Source organism: Alligator sinensis, unplaced genomic scaffold, assembly GCF_000455745.1.
Source record: "Alligator sinensis unplaced genomic scaffold, ASM45574v1 scaffold553_1, whole genome shotgun sequence".
NCBI classification, from domain to species: Eukaryota; Metazoa; Chordata; order Crocodylia; family Alligatoridae; genus Alligator; species Alligator sinensis.
The window spans coordinates 1,105,691-1,131,771 of NW_005842389.1; the positions used below are offsets into that span (position 1 = coordinate 1,105,691).

The 26,081-nt window shown below is 59.1% G+C and overlaps 1 protein-coding gene across 4 annotated transcripts in view; it reads left to right on the plus strand.

Annotated features, from left to right (window-relative positions):
* The first annotated feature begins 758 nt into the window (after window positions 1-758).
* Window positions 759-26,081, plus strand: part of CADM3 (cell adhesion molecule 3) — a 44,759-nt gene continuing 19,436 nt past the window's right edge. For all 4 annotated transcript variants that reach the window (XM_006029574.3, XM_006029575.3, XM_025211142.1 and 1 more), the window contains exon 1: window positions 759-789. In XM_006029574.3, the coding sequence (XP_006029636.2) occupies window positions 774-789 (16 nt within the window). In that variant the 5' untranslated portion in view covers window positions 759-773. The remainder of the gene's footprint in view (window positions 790-26,081) is intronic.

Genomic DNA, 26,081 nt, shown 5'->3' on the forward strand with positions numbered 1-26,081 from the left:
GGGGTCCCTCCCCGCCTGCCCCAAGGTCACCCGGCTCCGGCTCTGCCCCTGCCCCTGCCCCCGGGGCGCGGCGCCGCCTCCATGGCCGGGAGCGGCCGAGAGCGACCCGCCGGGCAGTGCCACTCGCAGCCCGTCTGCCCTTTTGTCTCCGCCTGCCTCTCTCGGAGCCTGGCGCTAGGGTGCTGCGCTCGGCCGGGCTTGGGGCGCTCTGCAGCCCGGGTTGGAGGAGGCAGCCCCGGTCCGTCGGCTCCTCCCAGAGAAAGCCGTGCCTCGTATTGTCCAAGGAGCTCATAAATCCTCCCAGCACTTGATATACAGATTGTTTATTATGCAGGAGGCATGGAGCTGCTCGGTAGCTTCATAACCCTTGAGACAAAGGGTGTTTACCCATGATACATAACGCCGGGCCGAGCGCTGCCTGACAAAACAGCCTTTAATGAAGTGCCACAGAGCAAATATAATTTTGGGAAGGACTGGTACGTGGCAGGGGCTCATTTTCCATCACTGTTCTGCTGCAGGGTGAAGCCATAGGCGAGCAGCACTGGGCAGGCTCGGAACAGGTGGGCAGATGCTCGCAGCCTTGGCGGTGCCGGCAAGGTGGGCATGGTGGGTGCCGTGTAGGTAGCGGAAGAAGAAGGCAACTGCGTTGAGTCAGGACGTCGCTGCTTTGGAGTGGGGGTCGCAGATCTCTGAGCCAGAAAGGAGTGCGATGATCTGATTGTGGTCCTACGGGGCCTGGATTTGACCCAGTGGTACTGGTACAGCAACTTGCGATGGGACTAGCGTGTGGTGGGTGCTCGTATCCGAGAGCATCGTGTGTTGCCAGCTCAGGTTTTGGGATCCCTTGGGCTAGGTCTGCTGCTGCGTTTCATCCAGTTGGGTCCTAAACGAGCTCCTCCCTCCGTGTGCAGGGCAGGTGCTAGCACCGAGAGGAAGAGGGAGCCGTGTGCCAGAGCTGTGTCACTGCCAGATTTCATGGCATAGGAAGAAAATGTGAAAATATTTACTGGGGTAAAATTGTCTTCAAGCTGGAGGGACTCATAGTGAGACAATGAAAGAGGAATTTATTGCATCCCTGAGGCGGGGGTGGGGAGGATGAGAAACCCGAGCCAGGATTTCCTGACTGGCACGGTGTAGATGGTCAAGGAGAAGCAGCTCTGCCTGTTGAGCTAAGGACGAATCCCCATCGGCCTTTCACAGGAGGGAAGCTCCTATCTAGCATCTCATCTCAAGCTAGAGGATGGCAGCATTACGGGAGGCAATGTGGTACATGGCCACACCCAGCCCGAAGCCCTAGAACGGCACCATCCCCGGGCTAGTCTGTGAGTGCTGGGGGCTGTCATGCCTAGTGTGGCTGTGTCATGGCATCTCAAGGCGAGGTCCCATGGGGATGCCTGATATTGCCTTTGTTGTGATTCTGTATCAAAATGGCTGTGCAAAGTGTTGCCTTCCTGTGCCTCAACGCAGAGTGACAGAACCATAGCCCAGGCAGGATGGAGACATTTCCCAACTAGTTTGCAAAGATGCAGGTGTGCTTGGGTTGCAGATCTCTGTGTAGATCCGGGGCTGGTGGAATGAGGCATGGCAGACCGGCCCTGGGGCTGCTCTGGTGATATGGATCAAGAGGAAGAATTGCTGTGACCAGCGTCTCCTTTGGTCTGTGGTCCGCAAGCCAAGCATAAACATGCACCAAAATGTAGATGTGGTGCCAGAAGCTCTGTGCAAGCCAGTCGGAAACATTGACCGTGCTGAGAACTGCTGGCTGAGAAACCCCTCCGAAGGAAGTGCCAGGCTGCTGTGCCTTCAGTGGGCGGATAGCATGAGAGACTGCAGGAATGTTCTCCTCTGTCATTTGTCCTGAAAACCTGCTGCTCAGCCCAGGCAGGGGGCCCTGACACTGTCATCTTGGCACAAGGGCTGTGCTGGCAGTTGTGCTGAGGAACGTGCCCCCCCTCCCGTGATGAGACCAGGGTAGAGTTGCCCAGCTGGTGCCTCCCCTTGGAAAGCGTCTACTCCTTCACCACGAAGGTGCCTTCTAGGGCCTAGAACATCGTAGTGCTTTGTCTGTAATGGGGCTGTAATGACCAGCGGGCAGCTGGGCTCTGGGCAGAGCTGTGGTGCACCATAGTTTAGTCTGTGCACTTGGCTGACTAATGGTTGAGGTCAGCACATTTCTGTGTTTGGGCTGGGACATTATTTGTGCGTGGCAGGGGAGAGTCTCGCTGCCAGGCTTATTTTAGAGGCAGAGTTCATTGCTCCCCAGGCCGAGTGTGCATGCCCCCGCCTAGCAAACCGCTGCAGTTGAAAGAGTCAAAGAGCAGCTAGTTATCTAGAGAAGTCCTTGAGCACTGGACATACTGCATCAACCTGGGAATCGGCAGGAGTGGTGCCTTTGGCTGCTTACAGGTTTTGTTGTGTGGCCTTGGGGAAAATCAGGGACTTCTGTCTATCAAGATCTCCAATTGTGAAAGGGAGGGTATGGACAGAAAACACACTTCTAATAGCTACGATTTATACTGGTTTGCTGCAGGTCACGCTAAACCAAGGCAGCTGTTTGTATCTGTCCACTCCTATAGTGAAACAAATGGAGATAAACCATGGGAACTTTAAATCTGCTTAATTTGGCTCTAAGGTTACGGCCGTTTAACTCCAGTCATACCCAGCCACAAGCAGGCAGATGATGCAGCTCCATCGGCTCTCCTGATGTGCATTCCTGAGCAGTGCGTCCGCTGTCAGGCAAGCTATCTGGCAGCTTGCAGTCCGCTGGGTCAGCCTGGGGTCTGTCAGCCCAGATTGCGCTGGGGGGAGCGGGGATCTGATGTGCAGGACTTGTGCCGATGGAGTGAACAACGATCAGCACAGCAACTGCTTCCTTCACTGGAGCCCCTGGTGCCTTGGGGGGGGCTGCCAGGCAGATCCCTTGGGCTGGGCTGGGCTGGGCTGGGCCAGCAGTGGCACATTCACCCCGTCACACTGCTGAGAACTACCCTGCCTGGCTGAGATGTGAAGAACCGAATACACACTGGGAGGTGTGCAGTCCTCGCCAGCACTCCTCAGGCATGGGGAATGGCACACTGTGTACATGTGCGACGGCGCCTGCTGACTTCACAGGCATCAGGAAGGCTTGGCAGATGCTGCCAACTTGTTCCAGTGCCAGCACATGCCCCTGTCACCTTCCCCTGGATGGGGAAGCTGTGACATCCCCGATGAGCTGGTACCATCCAGCAAGAGGAGGAGGAGGTGCGTGAGATGCAGCCTTTATGAATCACTTAAAACAAAAATAAACCTCCTCGGCTAGCTTTGGTGGCTGCCTGAGGGGATGTGGGCCCTTCCAGGAAGGCCAGGAGGCCGTGGATGTTCTCCTGCACTGCCGGGGAATGGCACGTCCACCCGGGCAGGGCAGGCTCCGCCGGAAGCAGCAGAGTAGCTGGAATCGGGAGCATGTAAACTGGCCACTCAGCGGTCTGGCAGGATGCATTAGGATCAGCAAGCAATGCCGGATGCAGCACAATGCCTGAGCCCGGGGCGCTGGAGGGCTCCCAGCACATGTGCAAATTGGGGGGGGTTGCAGTGCCACAAAGGCCTGCTGGAGAGTTGCCTTCCCTGACTCTCCCACAGGAACTGGCTCACCCTGAGCAAAGGCTTCTAGGGGTGGCACCTGCTGGAAACTACTGTGGGAACAGCAGAGATGGGCTGCCTGGCTGCAGTTGCCAGGCAAAAGCTAAGTAGCCCCTTGCTACACCCTGATACCTGCTTCTTGCCCATTGTGGATGTGGCTAGGTGGTGGTGGAGAGCTCCTGCCCCTGGGATGCAGAATGTAGCGCAGGCTGGCTCTTGCTTTAGCGTCAGCAGAAGTAGCCTAGAAGCATCAGGGCTTGCAAAACACAGCTCTGTCTAGTCCTGCCATATGTCCCCTCCCCTCTGCCCTAGCCCCAGCAGCCTCTCTTCAGCCTGGAACTCCCTCTCACTAGCTGAGGTGCCCTTTCTCTTCTCATAGCTGCCTCCTGCCCTCTCCAGGACACTCCCAGGGCCTGCCCCTCTGACCCACATCAGCATCTGTGTGCCTTGCTGCACCTCGCCCACTTTTGCAAGCTGGCCCTTCCAGGGATAACTCTGTCTATGCCTTCCTGTGCAGCAGGGGCTGAAGGAGCTGATTTTTCACTCCTGTGGCAAAGGCCCTGCTGGAAGAACTGCTTTGTTTGAGCACGTCTCAGCAAGGTTTTGTTCTGAGCAGTGCTCAGACATCTGGTGTCTTTGCGCTGCTGGGTCAGTGCAGCTAGAGCCATCTGGTCTGCCATTTGTTTCTGTGACCTGTGCCAGAAGACACCAGGGGACCTGCCACTTTGGGCATGGAGGGGTGGCACTTGCTCCCATTCTCACCCCATGTCCATTGCTCCCTAGGAAGGCCTGAGCTGGCACAAGGCCCACATGTCCTCGTGGGTGGGCCCCTGTGGCCTGGCAGTGTAATTCAAGGGACTGTCCTTGCACTTGCACTGTGGAACAGCCCCTCTGTGCTCTCTGCTGCTACTTCTGCTGTGAGAGGGATGGGGGAGAAAGCTTTTGCTCCCCCCCTCCCATTTTTTGAAGAGCCTTCGAGCAAACCCTCTCCTTCCAGCGCTGGGGCAGCTCTACCTTCCTGAGACAGAAGTTGCCTTTTAATATTCTTGTGGTGCCTGGAAGCCCTGCAGGGACATGGCCCAGCTGTGCTTGGTGCTGCACAAACACGGAAGGAGGCTGAAAGGTTCTGGCTTGCCTGAGACCTTGTCCCCTGGTCAGAGGGTGAGTGGGGGGAGGTGGCGGGGCCAGCACTGCTGCGTGTGGTTCCAGCTGCACGTGGTGCTCCAAGCCACTACACAAACAACCCATACACGCAATAGGAAAGAGGAGGCCATGGCTGGCAGCTGGAGGGCAAGGGATGAATGTGCCCCAACTACTTCAAAGAGCAACGCCATGTAATGTGTAGCCCTGCCTGTGAGCAGCTGGTCCCCCAGGCCTGGAGTGGCTTTGGGATTTTACCTGGGGGAGCCAGGCAGCCTGACCCACTCCATGCCAAAAGCCAGGCTCTGCTCATGGCAGAGGGGACGGCTCTTCTCAGTGGGGCAGGCATCACTGTCCTGTCACGGGTGCCTTCTCTGCTGAGACGGTGACAATCACGGGACTCTGGAATGGCCCTGGCCCTCCGCGAGGAGCTGTTCGCTGCAGAGCCTCTGTTTTGTGACCCTCAACCTCGTCTGCAGGAGATTGGGAAATCCTTGGCCTTTTGTAACATCTGGCAAAGGAAAGAGGCACCTGCTGCCCCTGGAGCAGAAAGCCATCCCTTGCCCAAGTCAGTGAGGGCACAGCTCTTCTTACTGTGGCATCTGTCTCCAACCCCATTCTCATTAAAAAAAACTAGGTGACTGGCATTGATGCCTACACAGTCAGATGGATAGCAAATTGGCTGAGGGGTTGTACTCAGAGCGGTGGTGGATGGGTCATATTCGACCTGGAGGGAGGTGGGCAGTGGAGTCCCCCAGGGCTCGGTCCTTGGGCCCGCGCTGTTCAATTTCTTTATTAGCAACTTGGACGACGGGGTGAAGAGTAGCATGTTCAAATTCGCAGATGCCACCAAGATTTGGGGTGAGGTGGGCATACTACTTCTAGCAGCAGGACAGATTACAGCAGGACCTGGACAGGTTACAGGGGTGGGCAAATGACAATAGGATGGGATTCAATACTGACAAGTGCAGGGTACTGCACTTGGGCAGTAAGAACCAGCAACATACCTACAGACTGGGGAACTCCCTTCTCAAAAGCACAGTGACAGAAAGAGGTCTTGGAGTCATTATTGATTCAAAGATGAACATGGACTGCTAATGCAAGGACACGGTCAGTAGGGCTAACCGGACCTTGTCCTGCATCCACAGATGCATCTCAAGCAGGTCCAAGGAGGAGATCCTCTCCCTCTATGCAACACTGGTCAGGCTGCAGCTGGAGTTCTGCGTCCAGTTCTAGGCGCCGCACTTTAGGAGGGATGTGGACAACACGGAGAGGGTCCAGAGGAGGGCCACTCACATGATCCAGGGGCAGCAGGGCAGGTCCTACGAGGAGAGGCTACAGGACCTGAACCTGTTCAGACTTCACAAGAGAAGGCTGAGGGGGGACCTGGTGACCGTCTATAAACTTACTAAGGGGAACCAGCGGGGTTTGGGAGAGACCTTGTTTCCCCCAAGCGCCTCCCGGAGTAACAAGGACTGACGGCCATAAGTTGCTAGAGAGTGGGTTCAGGCTGGACATTCGAAGGCACTACTTCACAGTCAGGGCGGCTAGGATCTGGAACCAACTTCCAAGGGAAGTGGTGCTGGCTCCTACCTTGAGGGCCTTTAAGAGAAGTCTTGACGATTACCTAGCTGGGGTCGTTTGAGCCCAGTTTTCTCTCCTGCCCAGGGCAGGGGGTTGAACTAGAAGATCTACAAGGTCCTTTCTGACCCTACATCTATGAATCTCTGCTCCCTCTGCCATACTGGCTCCATGAACCCCTGGCCTGTGCTCCCAGGGGCCTTGCACACCCCTCCAGTGTGTTCAGCCCACAGGCTTCTTCAAGTGCATGTAGCCCAGGTACTTGGGAGCAACAGAGACCAAGCAAGAGGCTGGAAGGGAAATGAGCTCCAGTGCTGCCTGGCCTTCAGTCTGGTGTGACTCTGACCTGTCCTGCTCTTGTCCTTCTTCCAAGGAGCTTCCCCTTGCAGCTTGGGTGGCTCCATCTCCATCCCATTCACTTTATGGCCATTGGCTGCAAAGCCTGGGCAGTGCTTAGTTCAGTCTACCCTCCTGTGGGGACTTGGTTGGGTTTGCTCTGAGCAGAATCCCAGTTCATTTTGCGTGCCCGCGGGACAACTCTGCAGCCACATTGCGTGCGTGCGCGCGCGCGCGCGCGTGTGTGTGTGTACCCAAATATCTTCAGGCTGTGCTCCGGCTAGGCAGCCTGCCGCTCCACCCAGGTGCACCTCGGCAAACTTCCTGCAGTTGCCTCCTGGCAAGGCGAAGGCAGAGGAGGACCTTCATGTTTTGGCCCAAAAGCTGCATGGTCAGAGCAATTGTCTTGGAAGCAGGAGACCCAGGTTCGACCCCCTCCCCCTGGTTTGAACCTGCTGCTCTTGGATACCCCAGCACAGCACTCCAACTGCCAGGGCCTGCTGCAAACATAGCCCAGCCCCTTCTCCAGTCTCCTCTTAATGCTGAGCCACTGCACCTTGTATTTCCTAATCGTTGGATAGAATGGGTGAAGAGGAGGAGGGAGTTGTTGCCCTTCTGGGAGCAGGTGTCTATGCTAGAACCAGGGCCCTTTCCATCTTGCTGAGCCAATGCTGTCCAGCTTGGTCTTTCCCTCCCAAACCCTCCTCTCTTGGCTGCCTAGGGGGCTGAGGCTTGGTGCACTATGCTGGGAAGCAGGTGATGCAGGTTCAAACCTCCTCTGAGAGATGTGGACCCAAGATATGGGTCTCCTGCTTCCTGGGTGAGTACCTGTTGGGGTGGAAATGGGGAGGGGCCACCTCCTCTGACACCCCTTAGTCATGCATGTTTGAGGGGTACAGTTTTGTGGCATGTGTATGGAGCCATGTGCTGGTCTGGCCAGTGCACAGCCTGCTGCATGTGCTCAGCAGCCACATAGATGCATATGTGGCCATGCTACATGTGGAAGAGGTTGCAAACTGCATGCAAGTGCCTCCATGGCAGTGATGAGCCAGACAAATGCTCTGCAGAGTGTGAGCTGCTGTAGGCTCCTGCCCTTGGGAACTAGATGTCAGGCTTGCACCACTACAAACACCCCTCTGCTTGGCAGCAAGAGCTGGTCCCAAGCTGCACCAGTGCAGCTGTAAGACTAGATGCAGCTGCTTGCAGCCAGCCCATGTGGCAGGTCCTGTGTCCCATGCAACTGCTGCCTGCCCATGGTGCTGTGAGTGTGATCTACCTTGCTAAAGACTGGGTGCAAAATAAATCCAATGAACCTGAAATCTGTGAATGCAGGGGGAACCCGGCCACCCCCAACCTGCTGTACTCAGCAGGGAGAACTCACTGCAGGTGTAGGGCACCTCTTCCACCTCCCATGCCAGGCTGTTATGGGCACAGGGTGGGACAGATCTACTGCCCTCCCCATTGCTTTGCTGAAGTCCTCTTGCTTTAAAGGACCGGAGTCTGCAGCCCTGCTGGCAGCCAAGAGCCTGCTCTCGGGGAACTCTGCAGTGCCTCTTGGCTGAGCTGCCCCTCTGGGAAATGTGCTGGCACATGATATGTCTAACCATGTGAAAGGGTAGTTGCCCTCACTGCCAACAGCTGTGCTCGGAGCCCTGGACAGTTCAGAGCAGTGAACCCTGCAGTACCTGCTCTCTACCTTTCACCCCAAGTAGCTGAATGCCAGGCACCGCAGTATGGGCCCCACTGGTGCTGTCCTAGTGGGTTCTGCTTCTCGGCTCCCTGAGACCCGTGTACCAACTGCATATCTCTGCGCATAGCATGGACGGCTGCACTGCAAGGACCCCTAGACTGGAAGGACCTGCTCTCCACTTGGGGATGGCTCTATGTGTAATAGTTAATGGCATTAGCAAAACTGCTGGGCTGCTAGGAGGGCATTATTGTGTGATCCTGCAGCACCACCCTGCATGACTTCTGGCTGGTAACACTCCTTCCTGGATTCAGTCACAGCACTGATCTCCCTGCCCGAGAGCTGGATCTCACCTGAGAGCCAGACCCAGCCTTTTCTCCCACTGGCTTGGGACCAGGAGATCGGTGCGTGGTGCCAGGCCAGCGGGCTCTCTGCGAGTGGAACCTTGCCTGGGAGCCCAGATGGCAGTCTCCCACCGGAAGTGGCATGAGCCTCAGTGCATGGACTTGTAACAAAGTCAGCCTGGGGAAACCAGAGAAAGCATCCCATGGGGCCCATCCTGCCCTAGCCTGGGGAAAGGGGGGGTGGGGGGCAGGGCTTCCCCGTGCTGCCACTCCTAGACCTCTATTGTTTATATAGTCTTGTAGCTCTCATGGAAAAATACACGATTCATATTTTTGGGCGGTCTCCCTGGTTGCCAGGGCTCTGGAGAGCAGCGCGCGCAGAGCTTCCCGTTGCACTTGCAGGTCTGCGAGGCAGAGAACGGCGCTGCTGCGGAGCCCCGCTCCGAGAGCCCTGGCTGCCGGGCAGGCACGAGCCCCCCAGGTGGAGGGCTGCCAGCCCAAACTGCCGGTCTCCTTGGCAACAGCCACGTTGGAGGCAGGCTTGGATGGGAGTGAAGCGCACACGCTCAAGGAGCATTTATCCAGGGAAACCCTGAGGGCATCACTTGCAGCCCCCAGGGGCCAGCCAGGGCTGGTCTCTGCTCCTCCTGTCTGATGGATCTGAAAACACAGCAGCAAGGCAGGGGCCGGGCACCAGCCCGGAGGGGCCCCAGGCACTTTGGAGGACAGAGCCAGCATTCACGATGGTGATGAACTGGGGAGATGGCCCCAAATCAGCATGGTGGACTTCCCTAGGGATAACTGCACTGTGCCACCCTTGGCTGCAAAGAGTTGAGCGCACGGGTAGGGACTGGTGAATGTCTGGCGAGGTAGCTGTACTGCAGGGCAGGGTCTTGGTTGGAAATGGGAGAGTCAGCCCCATGGTGCTGTACCAATGTGCAGACGGTACTGCAGAGGCCTCGGCTGGGAGGACGTGCCCAGCTGTCTAGGCACGACACTGTTAAGATGCAGACAAATTGGAGAAAGTCCAGAGGAGAACAACAAGAATGGATGGTGGCCTTGATCATGCAGGGAACAGCTGACAGAATTGGGTTTTTTAAGAGAAGACCAATGCTGGACACAATAACCAACTTCCAGCAGAGTGAGGCTGAAGACGAGGTTGGGGCAGGAAGAAGCCGGCTTTGCTGGCAGCAAAAATGAGGATGTTAGGGGAAATGTTTCCAGTCAAGAGGATCAGCCCTGGAGTGGTCCCTAAAGAGACGGTCAAGTCCCATCAGGGAGACTTTTAAAAGCACCTACATAGACAGGGACGGCCTGGGCACATGGAGCCTGTGTTGGGGTCCCTTGCCCCGGAGCCTTCCCCACTGATTTGGGACTGGAGAGAGGGATCCCGAGTTTCCCTGCTCCCCCCAGGGCTTGACCAGTAGCATCAGCCCCATTCCATGGGTCAGACGTGAACCTCGGCTTGGCACTGCAGGGCAGGGCATGAGCATGTGGTGCAGTGAGAGCTAACTCAGGAGGGCAGCTGGAATATAAGATGGGGGTTTAGGAGCACAGACCGGGCACAGACTAGCAGATGCTCTCCAAGCCTCCCAGGAGCACACAGCTGCCCTGCTGCATGGTAGCGTGCTCAGGAGTGTGTGGATTCGGGTGAGCTGGCTGGCAAGGTGGGGACATTGCCCTAAGCCCCAGCTTGTAAGAACTGGTGTAAATTGGGAATAGTTTAGTGGATTTCCATGGAGGCACATGGCAGGAGAATAGCCCACTCCTCCCTGGTGCGCACCATGTCCAGGCATGGGGGTGGGGGGAAGAACAGGACGCGACACTCAGCACCCCATGTGCTGAGTGCTCCAAGTGAGGCCCCTTATTTAAGCACCCATGTGAGGGCAGATCTTTTTGAAAGCCTGACATGTCTGAGGGGCTTTACTGTCCCTGCTGCCCTGCCCTGGGGATTCCTGCAGGCATGAGCTGCTCCAGGCCAGAAGTCAAGTGCCTCCATTAGAGCAGGCATGAAGTGGCCCTGCCTGCGCCACCCCTGCTCAAGCTGGTCTGCTTGTGCCTTTTCCCCTGGGAAGCCCCAGGCATGCAGCTGAGAGCCCAGACCCCCTCCCTGCAGCAGAGCAGAAGGCCACGCTTCCCTCGTGCAGACCTATGCTAGCTGGGTTCTCGTGGCCCTCCTGTTGCCTCCCAGAAGGACCAGGAGCTTGGGGCTTGTCTTGTTTTTCTGCCAGTCTGAGGAATGTGCCTGCCAGCATTGGGTGGAGTTGCCCATTACACCCTTGGGGGCCCAGGCTCCTAATGAACACCCCTGCCCTGGGGGTGATTTTGTGACATGCAAGTCAGGGTATCACAGGCATGCCAAGGAGCACAGCTGTATCCACAGTGCCACTCGCAGCCATCCCCAGCCTCCCTGCCCTGAACAGGAGCACTCCCTGCCCGGCTGTGGGGCTCCCTGCAGAGACCTCCTGGGAGGGCGCTTGGGAGGATTCTGCAGGGAGTCTCAACTGGGGAGAAAAGTGAGGAGCCCCCGGCAGTGCAAGAGGAGCAACAGCAAGAAAGGAGAGGGATGGCGCTGCCCTGCCCTGCACTGGGATTCCCTGACCACGTTGCCACGTCTTGCTGAGCTAATTGGCTGCTACTGTGGCATAAATGTGTAAATACAGCGGGGAAGCACAGCCAGCGGCAGCCCATGTCTGCGCGCCTGCCAGCGCCACGGGCAGAAGCTGCTGCCGCTGCCAGGGTGGCTTTCCCACCCACCTCCCTGCTACAGCCGCTCACCTGCATCGCACCCGCCCTCGGGCTGTGTGGGCACAGCCGAGGCTGGGAGCTGAGCCCTTGGCACGGCCAGGTATGTCTGGGGCCGGGGGCCAGGTGGTCTCCAGCCCCCAGCATGCTGCCTGTCTGGAGTGACAGGCCTCCAGGCCAGCTGTGCCCCTGGGGGAGGTAAGAGGGGCCCTGTTGGAGGCTGTGCTGAGCTCAGGGCTGGTTTCTTTCCCCTCTAGCTCCCCATTTCACAACTCTAGCAAGCAGCTTGAGCCAGCTCCTGTCCCTGTGAAGACCCAGGGTGTGGGGGACTGGCCTGGGGTGGGGATATCCTTCTCTGTGATTAGCGGCTGGCCACAGCCTCCTCCATTCTCCCCCAGCAAAGAAAGGGGCGTTGTACCTCCCAATAGTGTCAATAGCCAAGGCTCCATGTGCTCTGCATACTGATCCTGGGGTGCTGCTGAGGTCTGGGGGTGCCCAGTGTGGCTGGCCAAAGAGTGAATTGGAAGGTTGTGTGTTCTGGAGTGGCAGGCTAGTGGCGTCTGTGGCAGTGCCCGGCATCAGAGATCACTGGTGCGCCAGGTCGGTGAGTCTGCAGTGAGATCCTGGGTTCTGCAGCATGCTGGAGAAGCCCCATAATGCCTGGCTTTCGGGGGAAGTCCTGTGCATCCAGTGCAGAGCTTGTGGCAGGGTGTGGACTCCTGGGGCTGGAGCGTAGCAGGTCGGAGCCTATGGTGAAGCCTTGGGGTCAGGAGTGTGCCGAGCAGCATGTTGGTGAGCCTGCAGAAATCCCCAAGCAGGCCAGTTGAGGTGTCTGCAGAAGCCGTGGCCAGGCCCTGGGCTCCTTGGACTTCAGCTGTGGCTGTCCGGGGAATGCGGGTGAAGCCCTGGGCCCCACAGGGCTGGCAGGAGAAGCTGTGGCAAGGCTTGTACTCAAGGCCCCAGGTTCCAGGGTGGTCTGGCGCAGCAGTGTCACCCCTCTCCAGCTGGGAGCGGTGCCCGTGTCGGCCTGCTGCCCCTTTGTCATTGCCCTTGAAGGTCAGACCTTTGTGTCACTCTGCTTTCTCCTCTTCAGCTCCAGAGCTCCCAGACAGGCTTGCACAGAGGATAGCAGGGTGTTGTCTGCAGGGCTGGGAGGAGCAGGGAGCAGCAGACTGGGCAGTCAGCAAATGGACAGCAGGAGCATTTGGGGTCATGGGATAAAATGGGGACCCGTGTGATTTTTTTCCCCCCCTTGCTCCCGGGGCTGAGCTTCATGGTGCCATAGAGCTGGGGCTGGGCATGCAGCACCTTCCTGTCCTTCAGAGATTTCTGTGGTTTCCCATTTTTGCATCAGGCTGTGTTGGAAGCTTCCGCAGGTGTTTAGTGAAAAATGAGAGCAGGACCCCAGCAAGCAGTCCTGGTGGGGAGGTCATTCCCCCAGCTGACTCGGGCAGAGCAGGCTCCTGTGAGTGTCGCAGGTGCCCATAGCCTGAGGATCACAGGGCTGCCAAGCAGGGTCTTGTGATGTTGGTGGTTCCCCAAACAACTCTGCAGTTCAGCCAGCTAGGAACCCCCCACTTTCTGTACCCCACGGCCATGCCGAGAACAGCTGCCGTGGTGTGGGAGGGCTGAGGAGGTCAATGGGGAGGTCCCCATCCATCCTGTTGCGCCTGGCTGTCTGTATGCTCCAGCAGGTATGACCACGCGGGTCATACTGCCATGCTTTTTGGGTTGCTTAGAGTCCAGCAACTCCCACAGGAAACAGGGGAGTTTTAGCTTCTCTACCAGGAGCAGTGGGGAGCCCTGCGCTGCAGCCCCATGGAGTGTAGGGGAAGTCATCCCCCAGGTATGGCAAGCTCCGGGGCTGGGCTGAGCTACCTTGCAGCCTTGCCCTGGGGACTGGAGCCCCTGTCAAGTCAGCCCCACATGGGCTCTGTGCTGAGGGACCCAGACTTGGCTCTGAGCTGTTCCTGGCTCTGTCAACCAAGGGTCCCAAGGCCAGGTGCTCCGCTTTCAGTCCAAGCCAGATCTGCAGCCTGGACCTGTCCCCCAAGCCTTCCCTTCCCTTCCCCCTTCTGATGGGCTCACATGGAGCTGGGCTGTGCTTTGAGCCTGGCCCTCCATCTCTCCCTGCAGCTCCCTTGCATGTCCCCCCACCTGCCGCTCTCCCTGCCCGACCCACACCTGTCCCCTGCCTCCCATGCATGAGCGCTCATTAAAGGCTTCCAGCAGCAGTCGAGATTGCAGCAGGCTTACTCACTGCCACTAGACCAGAAAATTAGCCAGCCCTGCAGCATGCCAGAGGGGCTGTCTGCCCTGGGCCCTGGCACCCTCTGGCCACAGCTGCCTCGGGCAGAAGCGCTCAGTACGGCCTGAACCGCATCCCTCCCTGGAGCAGGAGGTGGCAGGTGCCTGTGCTTGGGGACGAGGTCCCAGCCTCTCGGTGCTGCGTGCTGTTATGCAACATAACAACATGGCTTTACAGCTTCTGCTCTGTCCGTGGAGTCCACCCGGGTGCTGGAAGGCAGCAGGGGTCCTGTGCTTGGAGCCTGCTGCCTCCTCCCCCATGCTGTTTGGTGGAGATATCCCAGTGACAAGCTTGATAACAAGCAGCTAAGGGAACCGAGCCGAACAAATCCCCTTAGGGCTTCCCCTGATGCAGCAGCAGGTGGCCTCCACTGGCTGTGGAGCACAGTGCCCCCCCCCTCATTTCTTTCCTCTGTGGAGTGGGCTAGAGCTCAGGGAAGGCTGGTGCAGCTCTGCATTCAAGCCTTGCCAGCCAGCTGCATTTGTTTCTGCTCCACAGCCCCCTGCACCTTTCATCACTTTCCTCTTGGCCTTCGTGCTGCACCCTGCTTTGTGGGGCCAGAGGGGAGGTGGGCAGAAAAGACCCCAGTCCCCCAGCTCCTCTCCCCACAGCTGTTGGGAAGGCCTAGCAGGAGCCTGGGCCCGTGGGGGGACGTCCATTGCTGCCAGTCCCCCAGGCCCTGATGTCTCTCCTAGGGCCAGAGTGGGCAGTGAGCAGCCAGGGGGGGGGGACAGCTGCCACTTGGGGTATAGAGTAAGGAGGGGATGAACTGCAAACTGCAGTGCTGCCTTGCTGGGCACAGCCCTACAACTGCAGCTGTAGCTCCGTCTCCATCCAAACCCACTCCAGCCTCCAGCACTTCATGCAGTGAGGGCGCTAGTACTCATGTGCATGGCACTGCATATTGCTGGCCACAAGGGCTGACCCGTCAGCAGAGGTGGATGCCTTGGCTCAGCTCAGAGGGCTGATGTGTGAGGCCCATTGAATTCAGACACCCAGCTCCAGCTGCCTACTTAACTGCCTTCGCCCTGAATTGCAAATCGGGAGGCTGCCCGTGGGTTGGAATGTAGCTTTACAGTACATGGTTGCTGACTGAATTATTAAAATATAGTCCGTGGAGAGAAAAGCACTTGCCTGAGAAAATGCCCGTGTCAATAAAAATAAACTGATCGTTATGATGATGAAACCAGGCTAAGTAGAAGAGAACGTGAGAAATGCCAAGCGGCTGCGCTGGTGTCTGCACCGGGCACACGCTGCTCTTGCGCTGGCTGGTTCGCGGCGGGCGGGGCGGTGTAATCGGAGGCCGCATCATGGATGCATTGGGGACGGCTGCAGCCATGCGCCACATGAAATCGTAGCCTGTGCCGTTCCTGTCACCTGCAGGTGCCACAGGCCACCGGTAGTCAGGCCGTGAGGCTGTGAGATCTCATGTCAGCAATATCTCGCAGCAAAGGCAGCGCTCGCTTCCACTGGGGCTGCGTTGGAACATGCGCCCAGCACACCCGCCACCTCCAGGGCATGCCAGAGGTGCAGCAGTGACCCTAGGGCCCAGCCCTTGCACACCCTGGCCCCTTCATGCCAGCCATGGTGTCCTGTCCTCAGTGAGCAACAGATCAGTAGGAAGACTGTTTGTACAGCACCTAGCGCAGAGGGTGCTGGCCTGTGACCCAGGCTGCCACGACAAGGAGGAAATGCAGTTCTGAGCAGATCTTGGGGTTAGGCACTGTCTTTCCTTGCTCCAGAGGTCTGTCCGGTCATGCAGCCCAGGGCCTGATTAGCCCTCTGCTCCTTGCTGACAGCGCCAAAGAATGGCTGCGGCACGATCGAGACAGCTGCAGTTCCCCACCCCTTGGCTGCTGGTCCTGACTGTCACAGGGGGAAGTGTTTGCCTTGCACTGGCCTAAATTTGCTGCCCTGTGCTTGACTCTGTGGCCCCTTGTTCTCCAGCGTGGGTCCCACTGCTCTTCCCTGTGCTCGACCGAGCCATCTCTGTCCTGTCGCACGGGCCTTTCTCTGCGAGTCCCCTTTGTGGCTCTGCCTGTTTCCAGTGCCCTCCCCTGGTTGGGCTGTCCTTGCTGGAGGCTGTGGCTGCCCCTTCTCCTTGCAGGGGATTGCCCCACAGCCATTGCCTTTTGTCACTGGGAGGGAGGTGCTGCATCCATCCCAGTACCTACTGCCCCAGGTCTCTGCCTAATAGAGAGGTAAGTGCAACATTCAGGGCAAGGTCCCCGGGGGTCCAGGCCCTAAGGGGGGAGGCGGGATTTTCCACCATGTGCTCCCTCCCTCATCTCATCAGGTAGGAGCTCTGTGCCACCTCTCTCCCCAGGGCCCCCAGGCATTTCTAGCACGTTCTGCGTTGCGCGGGTTCCCGAGGGCAGGCAGGCTGTGGTGGGACGGCTCTAGGAGGATGGAGGATGCCTGCAGCCTTTGTCCCTCCACAGGCCCTGTGGGTCTGGCTGTGCTGTGTTTGTGGGCGCTGCGTTTCCCACACACCAGGGCCTAAGCAGGCAAAGCCGAGGCCCTGCCTCTGCACCGTGGTACTGGGGGCTCTGGGGCTCTTCCTCTGGTCTGTGCCCTGGCTAGGCGGCCCCAGACCTCATCCTCTCTGCTGTGGGATTGGGCTGCTGTGCTCCAGCTGGCAAATGTGCCCCATGTGTAGGCAGGGGCACCTGTTCTCCAGAGCTGGGAGGACGGATGGTGCCTGCTGTCTGCCCTGGCCTAGCCTTGCTGCGGCATGCAGAGGCATCCTGTGTGGTGGGGGAGGCTCCTGAGCCTTCTGCACGTCATGAGCTGCCCGTCCAGGGGAACCAGCTAGTCCTGTCCGTGCACAAGACAGAGCCACATGGAGGGGAAGGGGCCCATGGGGGGCAAGGGCCTCTGCCTTGGACTCCGTTCAGGACCGATGGCAGCTCAGTGCAACAAGCACTTTGCAGCCTCCCTGGGGCATTGCCCCTCCCTCCTTACTCTCCACCTGGATACACACGTCTGCCCCTGCCGCCATAGTCCCCACGTGCTCCATCAGCACATAGCAGTGGATTTGCTGCTGCAGGGGGAAGCTGCTGAGCTGGAGCCTGCAGAGCCTGGCACGTGCTGGACATGGTAACCCAGCTGCACGCTGCACTTGGGCACCAGGGTGCAGCTCCTGCCTGCTTGGCCACGCACTTGTCAGAGCCTGACCTGTGGCTGCTGCTGCCCCCAGGGCCATGTGGCAGCACTGCCAGCTGAGGCCCAGCACTGCCCTGCAGCCAGCAGGAGGTGCTTCCCAAGGAGCCACAGCCTCTGCCTGCAGGGCCCTTGAGTCCCACCAGCACTGTCAGCTTTTGTGGAGCCCCAGGGCCACGTCAGGCTGCTGGTCGTGCCCCAGCCCTTCCCGCTGAGGAGCCAGCTGGTTGGTCTGACCAGGGAGCACTGAGGGGCGTTGCCCCACTGATGAGCTGAGGGCAGACCCCTTGCCAGCCACGGGGTCCTGGAGCACTCTCCAGCTGGGGGCAGCTAGGCATGGCTGAGCTGAATGATGCTGGGTGGGTCCAAGGTGATGGGCTGGGTACAGACCCAGGGGTGGGATCATGTGCTTGGGGCAGCTGTGTGCAGCTGGAGGGGCCAGGACCACGGGTGCTACTGGGGCTTTTGCTGTGCATGAACGCCAGAGCCTGGGTCTACCCTGGTTCCCTCTCCCCTGCTGCATGCCCTGATGGTAGGCCCTTGCTCCCAGTCGAAGAGGCTGCTCCCATCCCTGCTGCAGCTCCCTCCATGTCAGGGCTGAGATGTGGCTAGAGGGAACTCCTGGAGACCAGGAAACTCCAGGAGACTGTTTGTGACACTGGCATTGCTCTCTGCTGGCCTGGGCTGCTGCTAATGTCCAGGCAGCTGCACCACTGTGCTGTGCCCGGCCCTACCCTACGTGCTGACATACTAAGGGAGGTGACACCAGCTAGTCCGACCAGCAGCGCCTTGGGGAGAGTGGCTGAAGCTCTCTGCAGGAGGCTCTGCAAGCTTATGCCGGTGCTTAGCTTCCCCAGAGGACACCCTGCCTGACACTGCTCTAAAGGATGTGAGACTCCACTGGGTCTCTTTGCTTGAGGCTCCTGAGAGCTGTGTGCAGAAAGGAGGATGCTGCTTCTTAGTGCAGGAGGCTCCTAGATCAGGGATTTGGTGAGAGGATGTGGTGGAGGGGGAGCAGGACAAGGAAGCAGCAGAAGAGATGCAGTGTGGCTTCAGGGCACAGTTCAAGCGCTGCAGGCTTCCCTGAAGCTGGGCCGTGGGTAGAGAGCACTGGCTGGATGGCCATGCATCGCCATGGAAATCGCTCTTGCCTTTATAAATATTCACGCGGCCCCTGCAAAAGTGCAGAGGTTTAATTAAGAAAATATTGATTTTTGTGGAGTGTGGCTGCTCTAATTGGGCTGTGGTGCTCCGGCTTGGGAGCAGGCACCGTCAGCCGCTGGAGGCCTCTGCAAAGCTGCAGCATTGGAGGGGACAAGGTACCAGGGGCTGTACCGCCTCCAGGGCCAGTGAGAGGGCAGGCAGCAGGGCTGGCACTGGGGAAGGGAGGGGCTGGCTCCTGCAGGCCAGCACCTGTGGCCTGGCAAAGCTGGAGGCAGTGGAAGGAACCTCTCCAAGGAGGCATTGGCACTGGCAGGGAGGGGAGAAGGGGGAGGGCGGGCAGCAGTCCCCACTGCTCTCTGGGGTATGCGTGAATGGGCTGCAGACAGGCCAGCCCTGGGGCCGGTGCCTGTGCCTGTGCACTGGGGGAGCTCAGCTCTACTGTCAGCGCTGCTCCCCGTGCCAGCGTGCTCCTTGCCAGGGCACCGCGCAGCTTGTTTGCAGCACAAGCTGCAAAACAGCCCATTATATTTAGATCCACCCACCCGGTGCCAGCGTCCTCTTGGCAGGGAGAGAGAAAATGGCAACGCCTGCTGCAATCATAGCAGGGCCAGGCTCCGAGCCGTCCACGGGGCCCAGTCGCAGTGGCCCCAAGCACAGGCAATGCCAAGCGAGGCACCCGGTGCAGAAGGGGTTGGGGGAGATTCAGCACCAGCTCAGGGTGCTTTGGCTCAGCCACGGACAGCAGCAGCTCCCAGCCAGCATTGCTCTGAGGCTGGCAGTGGCAGGGGTGTCTGCTGGACACCCCAGTCCCTGACTATCCAGTCCCTTTCCTGGCTGCGGAAGGAGGCGGCAGGGGCAGAGCGGGAGCTGCTCAGCGTGGGAGGGCTGAGGAACCTCAGCACAGCCACTGCAGGAGTCTGCCCGGGAGTTGGCCAGTGTCCAGATGCTGTGGCACAGGGGCTGGTTACATCCCACTAGTTTCGAGGTCCTTAGCCCAGCAGTGCTCTCCTGGGGGCTGTGCTGGCCCAAGTCGGCTCCTTCCTGCTGTTGCTGTGCATGCCCCAGGTGCTCTTGAGCCTGCTGCCAGGGTCAGGCTCACTGGCTGCTTGTGTTTCTGCCCAGCCCACTGACTCTCCTAGCATGGCAGCTCCCGCAGCCTGTGGCCAGACTGCCTGCCTGTAAACGGCCTAGGGTTGCAAACACGGGCAGCAGCCAGAAATAATGATGTGACTGTCCCTGCTGCTCGGTCCCTGCCAGCAGCTGCCTGCCCGGCAGATCGTATCGCTGGGAGGAGCAAGTGTGGGCTGCTCTTCTCGAGGTGCCAGCTGCTGGTGGCTCAGCTGATAGAGCTGAGACTCAGCTCCCCATCCTGCTGTGGGTGGCAAGGATTGGCCCCCTGTATCCATCCGTCAGGTGCTGCAAGGCTGGGCCAGGTCTCCAAGGAGAGGAGAGGCAAAGGAGCTGTCCATGTGCTCAGTGCCACGAGGGCCTGACCATGGCCCTGCTGCATTGGTGCCCGTCTCTTCTGCTGTCCCATGCAGCTGCCCTGGGAGGCTGTTTCAGAGCTAACAGGGTTCCTGTCCCCCATCCCATGCCTCCCCATGCAGGAGCACAGGCTTCCAGCTGCCATTCCCAGGGGATGGGGCTCTCTTCCTGCTGTAGCAGCATCTGGGTAGTGCTGCCAGCTGAGTCCTCAGCTGTCTATTGCAGAGTAGTCAGGACCACGGGTGCTGGAGCAGGGCATGTGCTCACAGAGGTGGGTGCCAGGATGCCCTGAAAGACTGCATCATACTCTGCTCTCCCAGCTCTTGCTGTGCAGCTCATGGGAAGAGCCTCTGCTCCCGCCTCCCAGCAAAGACCGGCAGCTCCTCAGCATCCGGGAGCCCTGCGGGAGGGACAGGGCTCCAGTGCTCAGGGGGAAGCACCTCTGTGAACTGCAGCAGTGCTGTGCAGCGGGGCAGTGGCCTGCACGAGAAGGAAGGGGGTGATCACCCTGCAGCCAGGGAGGTGCCCCGGGGAAATGGCCTGGGGTTGGAGAGTGAGTGGAATCGGGCAGTGGCGTCTCACCAGGACATGCTGCTCTGGACAGCACAGACCAAACCACTACACCCCCCACAACCCTCCGGCTCCCCAATGCTGTGACGGCCTTTGGCCTGGGTGGAGGTGCCCCAGCCTCAGGCCAGGTGGACACCAATTTTTAGGCTTGCCTTTTCTCTCCATTGGTTGTTACGCAGCAAGGATTGTTGCCCCTCTGAGGGGTCCCACAAACAGCCTTCCTGCTAGCAGGCCCTGGCTCAGCCTCTTACCCACACTGCTCAGCTGGGAGCAGAGCTGCCCGTGCAGGTGTACACCCTGTGACATGCATGCTGGCAACCAGCTGCTGGGGGACAGCAGCCTCCTCTGGCCCCAAGCAGCTATAGAGACCTCAGCACAGCCATCAGTGCCGCAGGACCAAGTTCCCCCTGGTCTGAGCTGGAGCTGCATGTGCTCATGGCAGAGTTCAGCTTCTGTGGCTGCCTCGATTTATGGTGCTTCTGGCATCTAAATCCTTGACTTCCCAGCCCTGGCAGCCTCCTCTGGGTATGGTTCTGGTATGGGAGGTGTTTGTGGAAGGGAGGGGTGTGATTGCATTTGAAATACAGCCTCTTGTTGGGTGGAGTATGTCTTTGCTGCACACTACAAGACTTCACAGCAGCTGGGGCAAGTGCTTGGCGGGGAACGTAGATAAAGCTAGACCTGAATTCCCAAGCTGGGTACAGGGTCCCATTAGTCACTGCTCTTTGTCTTGATCTGTACCCAAGCCTGTCAGTACCACAGTGGAGTGCTGCGGCTGGTCTCCCCAGGCGTAGAGCACGCTAACCAGGCTCCATGCCCAGCAAAGTCAATGGACAGGCACAGGCTTTCCAAGGGCAGAGCCTGAGCCTCAGGATGCTGTCACAGTGTGGGCACAGAGCAGAGGGTGGGAGCACTGGCTCTGTGATTCCTGTTGGATACCAGCACCAGGTGTCCATGTCCACTGGGTTGGCATTTGCAGTAGCAAAGCTGGATGATCCAAGAGCAACATGAGCCAGGCGTGCCTCCGAGCAAAGCACAGTCCCTGGGAGTGCCCCTGCTGCCTTGGCTCTGGGCCAGGGGTGATCCCGTGGCTCCACTGCACTAGGATGGGGAAGCCGTGGCTTCCCCGGGTGTGTGCCAGGCCGAGGGGCTTCCTCCCTCCCCGCGCTGAGCAAGAGTTCTCTTCCCTGCACCCTCTGCCCCTGCACCCATGCTCCAGTCATGCTGCTTTTGCACATCCTGCCTCTCTTGGGGCCCGTGCAAACATAATACAAGCTCAGCTGTCTGCCACGACGGCTCTGGGGTGACCCCTACATGTGTTGGCAGGCCTTAGCCCTTCAGGCCTTGCTGCCATGGCAGTGCACTGGAGGGAGGTCAAAGAGGAGCAGCAGCAATGAGTGGAGGTGATTGATGGAGGGCTGCAGAGCTGACACAGCCCAGACAGCTTGCCTGGGGGCAATGCAAGGGCAGGAGCTGAGCCTGCTCCGAGGGGCCTGGGATGTGGTGGAGGAAGGGGACAGCTCTCCAGCCAGGCTCCCTGCCATGGGCGGCTCTGGATGGGGGTGGTCTTAGCCAGCCCCAGGGTCTCAACCGTGCTGGCCTGGCCGGGGCATTGCTATCTATTCGCTCGGCAGGGACTGTTGTGCTGCCTGCCACACAGCTCATCCCTGCCCTCCTGCAGAGCCCAGCGGGCACAGCACGATGTGCTGATTCCCCAGGATGGGGCTGCACTGTCCCTGGGTGGTTGTGCGCCCTTATTCTGTCAAGGGCCAGCAGGTTACAGCCGCAGTGGCTTTTAATTAAATGAGGCTGGCCCTGGCACCGCATCCCCACCATGCCCATCTGTTATTTAAAGCTGCCGGCCATGTGAGTGCAGAGACCAGCTCATATTTAGGTCAGGGGGGGAGGGTGGCAGTGCCCGCGCTGTGCTGATTAGAGATGCCTGCCATCAGAGGAATAGAGCTGTGACAGCCTCGGCCCATGGCCTGCTGCCCACAGCACGAGCCCATGCTGTCCAGAGCTAGCAGTCACCCCGCAGTGCTGCCAGGGCATACCCCAGCTAGCAGTCGAGGACCTCAGGACTGGTGCTGACTGGGAGATCCAGGCTGGGAGCTCACTCCCTGGGTGAGTGTGGCAGAAAGGAAGGGGCTCTCGGGGGGGCGGGGGCTGCAGCCCTGGGAGCAGGTGCCAGTCCCAATTGACCTCCCGGCAGCTTCATCCATCCCATTTCTGCACCTCATAGCCTTGGCTTCCCCCAATCCCAATCCCAGGCCTGCCTCCAGCCTGTGTCCAGCACAGGCATGTGGGTCCCAGGCCCCCGTCTCCATAGGCAATGTCCGTGAGACAGAGCAGCTCCAGGGTGGGATGTGGTCTGCGCTGTGGTTCCCCCAGCACCCAGAGTCTGTGGCAAGGCCAGGCCAGACCCCCTCTGTCCATGGGCCCAGACCTCCCACCAGCTCCAGCTGTGCCCAGCCCTGGCCCTTGCAGTGGTGGAGCGGGAGCAGCCTGCGAGTGAGGCAGAGGGGCCCTTCCATGGTCCCCCTCATCATCTGGCTGGCATGTGCCATATGCTGTCTCTCCCCCATGTCCCTTCCAGACCTAGCCCAGTCTCTCCATCAGGCCCTCCCCAGTCAGGGCGTGCTGAGCCCAGGGCATGGCTGAGCCAGGATCCCTGCTAGGTCTGAACAGGCAAGGCTTAGGGGAACCAAGGCCCTCCCCCTGGGACCTGTAGTGCAAGGAAATGAAGGGAGATTGGAGGAGGCAAGTCTAGTCCAGGCCCTGCGGATGGGGGAGCGGGGGAGGGTCTTCACTTGACTGTCTCCCAGCTTCTAAAGCCTCCTGCAGCCCTGACCCCAGCTCCCACCCACCGGTACCCCAGTCCACCCATGGCCCTGCCCCCCACCCCACAATTGCCCCCCAGCTCCCACTTGCACCCTGCCCAGTCTCCCTGGTGCCCCATCCCACCCCCTGCCCTACCCCAGCCTCACGCGACCCTTTGGTAGCACAAAGAATTCCCCAAACTCACCCCTGCAAGGCGGCACGCTCAGCTGTGCAGCCCAGCTCCCACCCTCCAAGGAGGCCTTCTCCCATGGTTCTCCCGTACCGCACACCACGCCTGGTGTTGCCCCGTTCCCAGGAGCCAGACTGAGCTGGGAAGGCAGCTCTGCAAGGAGCTGTTGGGGTGCTGAGAGCCAGGGCTCCTGTCCCCAGTGCTGGGGCTGGGGTCAGAGCTGGCACGGCCTCCAGGGGTGCCCGGCATCAGCCAGGGCAGTTGCTGAGCTGGGGGGCAGGCATGGCAGGGGCAGCGCTGTGGTGTGGGGGAGGCGGCCCAGCATGGAGCTTGCTGGCTGAATGGCTCATCGGGGTCCAGCCTGATCAATCCAGCACGCGAACTTCTGAGAGCTGGTTCTTCTGGGGCCTGCGCAGGAGCCGGTGACTCAGCCGCGGCGCCGGGCTGGTGTGGGCGGGGGACAGCCTCCCTGCCAGCAGCATCTCAGCACAGCGCACTTTGAACCTCTAATTGAGGGCGGCTTCCTCCGGGCACCGCTGCCACGGGGAACTGCTCGGCCGCTCTTCTGAGAGCTGCGCAGCCATGTGAGGAGCAGGGGGCAGTAGGAGCCAGGGCGCCAAAGCAAACTGAGAGGCCAAGGCCTGGGCGCAAAACCTGGGAGGCAGAGCTGGCCAGGCTGCAGGGCAGGCCACGGGCACCAGTGCCCCACTCAGCTCCTCCTGTGGCCCCAGGCCCTGTTACCAGATGGGGCTCTGGGGTCACCCCCCTTTTCCCCAAGCTCCAGCGGTTGGTCCCCACTCCCCAGCTAGTGGAGGGGGTCTGCACCCTGCCCCATCGTGAGGGCAGGGGCTGTGCAGTGGCTTGGCTGTTGGGGGAGCACTGCATGGGTCTGAGGGTTGTTGGGGCTTTGTGGGAGCAGGGCAAGAGCTGGCAGTGGCAGTCGGATATTTGCAGGTGCTGTTTCAGGAGCTGGTTGCGTGGGGGCTGGGAGCAGGCGGGAAAGAGGTGAGGATGTTTAGGGCCGTGTTTTGGATGAGGCTCCCAGCAGACTTAGAGGCTGTGGGTACTAGTCCGGCTGTCCATGTGATGGCTCTACTCCCCAGGGCTGGGGCAGTCCATCTTTTCCCTTATGCCTGAGCTAAAAGCCACAGGAGCTTTTTGCAAAAATATGTAGCTATATACACTACAAACCTACCAGTCTTCAAAACGCACACACAGTTACAGAATCACACACCTGTTACGATGCACGCTCCCCCACACCCGTTACAAAGCTCATACCCGTGCTCCTGCATGTGTGCACCTGTCCTCATTCCCTTCACTTTCAATTTCCCCGTTCCTCTTTTCCAGGGGTTCCCAAACCATGGTACGCGTACCCTTGGGAGTACGCAAAACATCTCTGGGGGTACACAGGAGAAATTGTGTAATGTTGGATTGAATTTTCATTATAATAAAAATTGGCATTTAAGGAGTTAAAATATCAAACATATGTGAGTACCAGTACAGGGGCAGTTGGCAGTTTTGCATGGGGTGCACGATAAGAGAGTTTGGGAGCCTCTACCTATTGTTTTCCTTAGTCTCTACTCTTTAGCATTTAATCCATTTCACTGTCGCTGTTGTCTCCATCATCGATGCTGTCCTCGTTGTTGCTCAATCCGCTTTCTTCTTCACCATCCTTGCTTTCTTCCTCACCATCACTGCTCTCTTCCTCAGTCCTCTGCTAGGTCCTGTGGCCTCAGAAACATCAGCCCTGCTTTGCTGGGCACCAGGCAGATTCCTGGCCAGGCCGCCCAGTGGTCAACTAGCCAGGGACAGCGATGCCAGGTGTGAACACAAAGCACACCCCACCCTCAGCTGGCTGCTGTAGTGCCAGCCCCAGGGACTCGTGCACCGCCGTGGTGCTCGCAGCTCGCCACACCTCCAGCTGGGACCACGCTCAAGCACAGTGCGCAGAACACAACCCGCACCGGAGAATGAAACAAAACTCACACTGACACAGCCCTCCCCTCCAGGGTAACACCCCCCCACCCCCCAGATGAGGCACCTCACACACAGACACAGCCCTCACACCTCTCCTGGCATTGTGCTGGCACCCGCCTTGTACCAAAGTCAGGGCTGCCACCCTGACACAGGCCTCACACCTAAGCCAGGGTGATGACACACTCTGACAAAACCCACACACGTCTCCCAGGTGGCATCACACACTGACACATCCCTCACAACTGGCCCTGGGGATCCTGCGCACACTGGCACAGGCCTAGCCCCTCTCCCCAGAGAGCTCACTCATCTTGACACAACTTTTACCCCTAATGGGGTGGGGGGATCACCCCCCCTGCACAACTGTCACTCCTAACCTGGGAGAGTCACCCCCCACACCCACCACTGCCAGTTGGCTTGCCAGAGGCCATGGTGTTGATGGAAGGGGCTGATTCAGGTGGATGCCATGTGTGCTCTGACACGGGGATCATCCCCTTAGCAGGAGTCTGAGGATTTAGACCCTGCAAGGCATTTGACTGGGCTCCACGCAGTATCTGATTTAAGCATCTAAACGGATAGGATATCATTATAGCTTCCATTAAATGGATTAATCACTGGCTACCTGGCAGGTCTCAAACTTAATTATGAACAGAGACTCATGATAGAGTGGGCGTGTTTCTAACAGGGTCCTGCGGAGATTCATTGTGGGTTCTGTAATCGTTGCAGGTTTTATCGGCGACCTGAAAGGAAACATAAAGCCTTCTCAGATGGAGTTTACAGCGAGTGGTAAATGAGGGAGGGGGCAGGGCTCTGATACGGAGCGATCAAGATGGTTGGTCAACCCGGCACAAGCATAAAGACGCCTTTCCGTGCAGCCAGATATTCTCGGGCAGGGGGGGTCAAGCTCACTGGGCCCCCTGGGCAGGATCCAGACCCACCTCCAGTGGCAGGGGAAGA